At 41.3% G+C, this 8,926-nt stretch overlaps 1 protein-coding gene across 1 annotated transcript; it reads left to right on the top strand.

Moving 5' to 3' along the window:
* The first annotated feature begins 356 nt into the window (after positions 1-356).
* LOC121913318 (germ cell-specific gene 1-like protein) lies at positions 357-8,240 on the top strand. Its single transcript, XM_042436002.1, has 7 exons — positions 357-960; positions 3,737-3,931; positions 6,088-6,147; positions 6,489-6,647; positions 7,170-7,281; positions 7,426-7,886; positions 8,007-8,240. The coding sequence occupies exons 1-7, from the start codon at positions 765-767 to the stop codon at positions 8,153-8,155; spliced, it is 1,332 nt and encodes a 443-aa protein (XP_042291936.1). The 5' UTR covers positions 357-764; the 3' UTR covers positions 8,156-8,240.
* Positions 8,241-8,926: the final 686 nt, after the last annotated feature.

Here is an 8,926-nt window from a genome sequence, read left to right as displayed (position 1 = left end):
AGTTGCAAAATCCGCAGGATAAGATTTAGCCGTTTATCTTCATCCGAGTGGGAAGACATAAACTGACAGAAAAAAACAGAAACAGAAACCAGACGTGAGTTGGGATGGCAGTGGAAAGATGGGATAGAGTGTCAGCACGGTGAGAAGAAATGTGTGGACTCAGACGTCTTGCCTGGGTCGTGCCGTAACATCGAGAAGGAAGGAAGGTCCTATTTCATTCTGATGCTGATTTTTTCTGACTGAAAGTGGAGCAGGAGGAGAGCTGGAGTTCCTCCTGCAACCTCTGGCCTACACATCTGTCTCTTTTTCTTTCTTGCTTGCTGGAAGTGATTAAATCCCAGCAGTTCATCCTCCTCCACGCCACTGTTCTCTGACCTCTGCTCATAGACTGTTCTCCTTCCACTGGTCTCTTTCCACTCAACCTCTTTTCATCTTCCCCTCTGACCTTTGGTCCACTTCTCAAACATCCCTAATCCCTTTTCCTCGCTTTCTCTCGCCTCCTCGCTACCATCCTCCATGAATCAATCTTAATTTGTTGCCTTGGTGTCACGGAAACCCCCTCGCTCCTCTGATCCTCATCCTGATTGGTCAACAGCAAGTAACACAGAACCTGAGTCTTTCCCAGCCTTTTTTGAACCAGGATCAACTTTAAAGTCAAGCCGAAACGCAACCTGTCACCCACCTTTCTTGTTATCCCCACACCCCTTTAGCCATCACCCATTATTCTCATTTCTCCCTGGTTTTCTTTGACCCGAGTTGCCACCATGCTGGAGAAAATGTCCAGACGTAACCGTTCCCTGCTGTCCCTCTCCCTCACCTCACTGGCCCTCACCTTGTCTGTCTCGGCTTTCTGCACCTCCTATTGGTGTGAGGGAACCCACAAGGTGGTGAAACCACTCTGTCTGTCACCGGTCAAGATGAAGAACTGCGGGCAGAACAACAGCCAGCCGTACACCACAGGTATGGCTACCCCTGATGTAAATGTACAGGCTTACAGATCCCTCCACAGTGAAATCGAATGTAATGCAGTGTCATACATCACATAAAAAACATTGATTTGGTGAAAGTCAAAAGTTGACTTTATGTCTACATTAAAACTCTGAAATGCTGTTGAAAGAAAAGTTAGGTCTATATGTAAACTAGATATCTAAAGAAAAAACTATTGAACCAAATTTAGCCCAGTTTTAGTCTTTTGACCAACCTTTGATCAACCTTTCACTGCTTATTGGGAACCTGGGAGACTGATGTATCTCACCACTGTGTTGCAATGACATTTCATTAATCTAAAGGCTTGTTCATTCAGTGCCTCCACCAGTGAGGTTATGCTTTCAGTTCTGTTGTTTGTTTGTAGAATACCTCAAAGAGATTTAATCAAATTTCAGCTGAATTTGGTGGCTAGTTTGACCAATAGTCAAGGAACATGGGATTCATTTTTGGAACACTTTTAAAAAAAAAAGATTTCTTCACACTACAAGATATGCAATTTTTCAACATTTTCGTTGCTTCTTATGAGCCCTTACATGAATGAAAACCATCCCAGAATCGTGTATCATTATTGTGTATTGGGACCTTCCAAATAAGGAGTGCTGGGCGTTGCCTTTCACACTCTGGAAACATGCCCCGCTACCTTGGACCCAAGCTAACGCTAGCTTACTTAGAACACCAAGCACATTTGGGCTAATGTTAGCTCCCTTAGCTAAATTGTGCTAACAGGGCAGGTATCATAATAAGGTACCATTAAACTTATAAATATTATAAGTTCAAGCCAACTGTTAATCACCATTGTCAATCAGTGTCCATATGGCAGACATCAAAGCTACTATAAGTCTTCAAATCTTATGAGCAGAGCAATAATTTTCAAAATGACCACGAATACATTTATTAGAGGGCCTGAATGACTTAGTATTTCTAGAGGTTGGTTGGCACTTTTTGAATGGGAGTCAATTGGAGCATCATTGCACTTTGAGGTGCTTCCACACTGGCTTCAGGCTAAAGCCGTGGTTGTTGCTACTTGGTTTATATCCATGTTTACTTGCTAGGAGTCTTTGTTGGTATATTGCAGTGTTTCTTGGCTCATTATCACCAATTGTAGATCAGAGGTGTGAAACCATTGGCTGGAATGTATATGTGTATGTGTGTCACGCATATGCATGTGTATGTGTATGTTCATCTTGTGCATGAGAGCAAAAGCTTTGTAAAACCATTGCTCTGTAGTGCTACTGGTGGTCAAAAACTCCACAAGTTACCTTTAATGAATCATTCTTGATTGACTCTCAACAGCTTCTAAGTGGTGCAGTTACTTTTTTGTTTGTTCTTACCAGGAAGGACTTTTGTTATAAAGTGTTAAAGGGGATATAACATGCGTTTTTGTGATTTTCTGTTATTTTTATACTTTAACTTATCATTTTATGATGTTAAACATGGTGAAAATTCCAAATCTTGAGGTGAATTTATGTAAAATGCTCCCTGCAGGTCAAAAGTCAGGGCTTCAGCCTGCTCTGAATGCTCCGCTTGCAAAGTTACCTCTACTTCCTCCTCCTGATGACATCAGATTGTTCGTGCATTCCCACAAATGGCCGCCCATTCTGTAGCCTTTGCCACTAAGGTTGTTATTAAGGTTGTTCCATGATCTTGTTCGCCTTGTCCACTCGCATATTTCGGATCATGCCCGTGTATGTTTGGACTCGAACATGTATGGATGTATTTGAGAAGTTTATATCTTGAGTAAAGACCAGGAGAAAGAAGTAAAATCCTTCTTCTACTACTGATGGTTTACGTAGCCTCCGGAGCCAGCGGAAGCTTATTGAAGCTGGCCAATCAGAACAGAAGGGGGCCCCTTTAACAAATCATGGAGAGTACCTTTAAAATTGATAAAATAATATATCTTGTTCAAATTTTGACAGTTTCAGAAATATGCCCATTACCCAAGAGGCAGAAACCAGTCAACTCAGATTAAACAGAAAAAAAAAGAAAAAAAATGTATTCACTGAAAAAGTGATGAAATCATGATGTTATATAATATTTCACTCTTAAAACCATCTGTCTGGGGATTTGTCTCATAATATTGGAATAATCCAAAAATTCCAAAAAAATATATTCCTTAATAAATAGAATGTCATTGCAGTAATAGTGCAGGATTTTATTCACAATATTTTTCACAACCTGGGTTTAAGTATTGTACACTTGACTTGACTGGCAGTGATTCACATAATCCAGGCTTTGTTGCTAATCTCAGAACTTCTGTATCTGTAGCTGCATGTTATCTGGATCCATTGACTCGCTGTCTTATCTTTCAGCGCTACATTAAGCCTATTTGTTCCCATCTAGTATTCAATTTTCACTACATAGAAAATGAAAGATTACCTCAAGAACAAGTGTTTCAGCAGTGGATTGTGTTTCACGCTGGGACCCATAAGGATTTATGTCAGAGTTTCTTCGCATATTGGCTTTGAAGAAGATCCCACAAAGCAATATAGTGCAGATATGATTAATGAATATCTCTTCCCTCATTTATCTGCATCTGTACTCTATTTAACTCAGTAAATTTGCTTCTCAACTGGCTAATTCCCCTCAAATCTTTTTCTTCTTCACTGTTTCTTCCATCTCAACTTTATCATCTTGCCTCCATCGACCCCCTTATCTTTCCCTTCTCAAACACTTCCCTCTCTCTCTGGTCTCTCCCTATTTTTTAACTTTTATTCCTCTCATCACTAATTCTCCATCATTCTCCGCCCAGAGGCCCCCACCCCGGACCCCAGGAACCCGGCCTCCAACGTGACGCTCTCGCCCATGCAGAAGGAGGAACTGGCCAGGATCAAGAGGAAGCAGATGGCCAATGCCGTCCACTACATCTGGGAGACAGGCGAGGACAAATACATGCTGCGCTACTTCCACACCGGCTTCTGGCTGTCCTGTGAGAAGCACAATGAAGGTTGGTGATCAGAATGGGGCCTGGCTTTGTACTCCAAGATGCATGGTTGGAAGCTCCTCAGTAGAAAACTCTGGGTGGCCAGCAAAGAAATCAGTTACTTTCTCTAATTTGTAGTGTTGTTTCTTACTCTCTCATAAAAGTCATTACATCTTTTGAGTATCTCAAAATAGCTTCACTGCCATTTTTAAATCCATTTAGGAATTGAAATTTCCTTTATATGGAGCCCTTAAATCCTGAAAAATTACATTTATTCTATTGATGTACAGTTAAGACTCTGGGAGTAGTATATTATCCTTCTCTTACCTTTAAGCCACAACACAAGAAATGCTTTCTTTCATAACTTAGCCATGATACACCCTATTTTATCCAATTCAGATGCTTATAGCTTGAACTGCATATTTTAATTACACTGTATATGTAAAGCCCAACTAGGGACAAGAGTTGAAAAGTAGCAATAGCTATAAACTCTCTGTGTAGTACATCAGTTTCATGCTCTGTATTGGAACTATGTTAAATTGCATCGTCCCCATCAAAAAAAATACAAATACAAATACATCCTTATATATGCCTTTATAACATCAACAATTGCCTACTGTAATGCACTTTTGTCTGGCCTAACTATGCCTCATGCAACAAAAGGTCTCCATTTGGTCCAAAACACAGCTGTCAGAGTCCTTACAAGATCTAAGAAGTTGGATCATATAACACCTGTCCTGATGTTTTTGTATTGGCTACCAATTCAATCAAAAACTGATATTAAAATCATCTTCCTCACTGATAAGGCTTTAAATTGATCGGTTCCTTCATATATCTCTAGCCCTAATTCTCTGTACACTCTCACGTCCTGTATCTTTTCTTGATGCTTGATTTAACAAAAAATCTTTTGATGATAGAGCCTTTGGAATACACCTCCCCTTCTTTTGAATGAACTGCACATTCAGGAAGCAAGTTGGGTGATGTGCACTTTAAATAAACTGAAGTTGAAGTCATTGATTGCTCAGATAAGAGATAAGATAATAACTTGTACTGGACAGTCTGTGGTCACTGACATGTGCATCATAAACCGTACATCAAAGCAATGTACAAAATAGTAAATGTACAGCCAATAAAGAAGTCTTAAGAGCATCACAGAATTACTAAAATTAGCATGACTAGTGGTAGGAGTTAGGACACTGATGATGGCTGATAAGGCTCTATGTGTATATTTTGTATATTTGTGCATGGTAGTATTGATCCAAAACTGCTGCGTCAGTAACTGCAGTAAACACAGATTATGAATGAACAAAGATCAATTTGTTGTCAAAGGAGCCAGTAAGGAGGATAGTTTGTATGAACCTGAATTATAATATCCACAGACCAAACAGGCCAGTAAACTGTTTGTTACTGGTGCAACTTTAGATCAGTGGAGTTTGTCCACTTTGTCATGTTGAAACAGGAAAGCAACAGGCTGTTTCTGGACAATTTTTCTGCTTTTTCATATTTCATTATTTTATTAAAAAATACTCTCTGGCTGCTGCTTTTATTTCAATTTGAGTCCAAATAAGTCAAGTATGTCTTCTTTTATAACTTTAACTACTCTGCAGTCAGTGGTCAGGGGTTCTGGCCTGCACTAAATACTGAATTTATCACTTTGACATTAAACAAACAAAAGACAAATCTGCTTCAAGCTCTTTGTACCATTAAGATCAGAATATATTATTACTGCAGTCACTCCTGGTGTGTGTTCACCAAAGAAAGCACAAAGAGAGCTTACTGTAGGTATCCTGTAAACAGAAAGTAATCACTGGCATGTCAGTTATCTGTTTGTCCTCTTACACTAAGCCAGCAGTTTTGCCTTAAATTCTTCCTCCCATTGGAAGGTGAACTAGTGGGCTTAAGGCAGCTCTTTGTGTTACAGTTTTAGGATTTGCGATGAGTATAGACATAAGTTCTCAGTATTTGCGAGGGATTATTTTATAAAAAGTACATATTGCAGTTGTAAGATAACACTCTGATCCTGGCAGTTGATCTTATGACCAAGGATAAAAGAACAGACATAACATATGCTTTATTCTGAGCCACTAAAAGTCGGCCTACCTAAATCAGATAACTTGATGCCTTGTGTTTATCATAGTCAGTATCTCGATGGCTGAAATCTGTTGTGATTCTTCTTTCAGGTGATGATCAGGAAGAAAAGTGTCGCAGCTTCATTGAGCTGACGCCGGGAGAGACACAAGGTTGGTACAAAATATTTAGTTAGTGCAAAATATCCTGAAAATATCCTGTCCTCTAATTAACATTGAAGTCAACCATAACCAAACATCAGGCAAATGCAATTCAGTGTCACATCCTCACTCATGTTCACTTGTTGGGACATGTGATGTTTAAGGTCAAACAAAACTTGTTTAACCAAAAGAAAATATTGAACTACAACACAGAATTACATGTAGGTTAGTTTCTATTATGTGTAATTCACACCACCCCTACTTTTTGATTTTGCAAATGGCTCTTTATTCTCCTCCCATAAGAGACTAAATTTAAAATCTTCTTCCCTCTTTCTTCTCACTGCTGCTTTCAGGCGTCCTATGGCTGTCAGTCATCAGTGAGTTCATGTACATCGGTCTCCTGGCTATGGGCTTCCTGCTGATGTGTGTGGAAGTGATTTGCCTCTGTGCCAAGAGGGAGATGAACGCCCTCAAGATCAACGCCTTCGCCGCCATGTGCACTGTCCTCTCAGGTGGGGACAGGAGACGCACAGGGGACATTTTCTGATTTAAAAAGATCACTTTAACAGCTCATTTGATCTTAAGGAAACCTTAAATTTCCACTTAACATACTTACACTGGCAGCACCAAACGTGTAGTAGTTGTTTGAATTATGTGATCTAAACTTATGCCAAACTGATGTCCAAACTTAACACCAGAGTTTTCTTTGGACAAAAGGGCACTCTTTTCAGGAGCTGTTTTTTTTGTGTGTGATAGTAATCTTGTCTCATGTGGCTTTAAATTGGAATTCTTTAATTTTTTCAATGATTTTAAGAAGCAGAACGATTTAGAGTTTTGAAAGGCTGCTCTGGTAGGCAATCAAGTTTGTACTGAATTTGCATGGCTCTGGTTTGCCAATAGTGTAGACTGAGGTTTTCCTATTTCTTCATTTTAACCCCCATAATGGTCTTTTCTCTCTCATATCTCTACAATCTTTTATTTTTTTCCTTTTCTCTTTTTAACTGTATTTCTGTATTTTTTTTTCCCTCTATCAGGTATGATGGGGATGGTAGCTCATATGATGTACACCACAGTGTTTCAGATGACCGTCAGCATCGGGCCTAAAGACTGGAGACCACAGACCTGGGACTATGGATGGTCCTTTGCGTAAGTTTGCTTCAATTTAACCGAAAATAATTGTGCAATTGCATGAAATCAATAATCAGTCTGAAACAACAGGTTGCATTTCCCTGCAATTGGACAACAAAGGTCATAACTTTCTTCCAAATCTTTCTACCCTGCACTCCCCAGCATGGCGTGGCTGTCCTTCAGCTGCTGCATGGCGGCAGCCGTGGCCACGCTCAACTCCTACACCAAGACCCTCATCGAGATGAAGCACCGCGCCCGTGTGAGGCTGGAGGAGGCCCGTGCTGCTGCCCGCGCCCCCTCCTATGAGGAGGTCGTTCGAGCTGGTGGTGGGGGGGTTTACTCCGTCAGCCAGCTGATTCAGCTGGGCCAGCAGGGAGCCCTCATGGACCCCCTGTGGCCCCGAGGAGTGGGCCCAGCCGTCGGACCGTTGGCGTGCGGCGCTGGAGGGGCGCTGCTTGTGGGTGGGGGAGGAATTGGAGTTGGAGGAATGGGAACTGTTGGGATGGGAATGGGAGGAGTAGTGGGAGGAATGGGAGCAGTAGGAGGGGTTGGAGTTGGAGGAATGGGAACTGTTGGGATGGGAATGGGAGGAGTAGTGGGAGGAATGGGGGCAGTAGGAGGAGGTGGAGTTGGAGGAATGGGAACTGTTGGGATGGGAATGGGAGGAGTAGTGGGAGGAATGGGGGCAGTAGGAGGAGGTGGAGTTGGAGGAATGGGTGTGGGGACAATGGGAGCATTGGGAGGAGTTGGGGTGGTTGGAGGAAGGCTGGTGGACCCTCATGGCATGGTGGTGGTGGAGGGATGTGGCGCTGAGGGGTGTGAAGACTGCGAACGGGAAATGGACGAGATAGATTACGCTCTGCAGGAGGAGAGAGAGGACTCACTCTGCTAAAACTGAACTATGTGATGGTCTTGACAAACTCTACATCTTGGACCGGCTTTCCATATATTTATTTGAAACCACATTCACAAGACTTGGTTCCTAGTACACATCAGTTTCAAATGAAATTGTAGAAAGATGCACTTCTGGGCTGTTAACAAGGGGAATTTCACTTATTTTACACATTTAAGTCTGTTCTCAGGTCTTGGGGAATATTACTGCATATGTGAAAAAGCCTTTTTGTGACCCCAGAGGGAGCTGTGTGAAATCTGAGACATTGCTTAAAGTGATGTCATTTGAGTTAGTGTCTGTTGGGGCTAAAAACTACAAGTTTGAAAATGAAAGAAATGAAAAAAGTGATGTTAACAGACCTGCTCTTCATCTCTCCTTGAGGCTAGGAGTTCAAAGCTACATTAGGTGCTAATGTAGGCGGCAGGTTTTGATAAAGAAGCAGGATGCATGATTTTGATCCTTTTATTTTAAGTTTCCATCATGAGTCGGACATTGTTATAGGAGTGTGATGCTGAATCAGTTTACTACTCTTTTTAGCTTGCAGCAGTTAAACAATAATAATTTCAAGCTGCATTATTTCGTTTGAGGCCACTAGAGGGCAGAAAAGACTCCACAATAAACTCACCCAGAAATGTTGATTATTTGTATGTTCACCTGATGAATGTAAGTCAATATTTACTCTCCTTTCAGCTTTGGTTTAGTCCCCATTAATAATCTGGCTCTTTTGCTGCCAAATATTTCTCCTTCTTCTACCTGTCTACTGTTTGGTGC

Source organism: Thunnus maccoyii, chromosome 15 (genome assembly GCF_910596095.1).
Source record: "Thunnus maccoyii chromosome 15, fThuMac1.1, whole genome shotgun sequence".
NCBI lineage: Eukaryota > Metazoa > Chordata > Actinopteri > Scombriformes > Scombridae > Thunnus > Thunnus maccoyii.
Note: the sequence above shows the minus strand (reverse complement) of the source record. Positions and strands in the feature narration are given on the sequence as shown.

What these genes read in the sequence shown, in the direction of transcription:
- LOC121913318 (XM_042436002.1), top strand. Translation starts at nt 765, where the DNA reads ATGCTGGAGAAAATGTCCAGACGTAACCGTTCCCTGCTGTCCCTCTCC. An exon ending in CAGCCAGCCGTACACCACAG is followed by an intron (nt 961 to 3,736) that starts GTATGGCTACCC and finishes TTCTCCGCCCAG; the next exon opens with AGGCCCCCACCCCGGACCCC. An exon ending in CATGTGCACTGTCCTCTCAG is followed by an intron (nt 6,648 to 7,169) that starts GTGGGGACAGGA and finishes TCCCTCTATCAG; the next exon opens with GTATGATGGGGATGGTAGCT.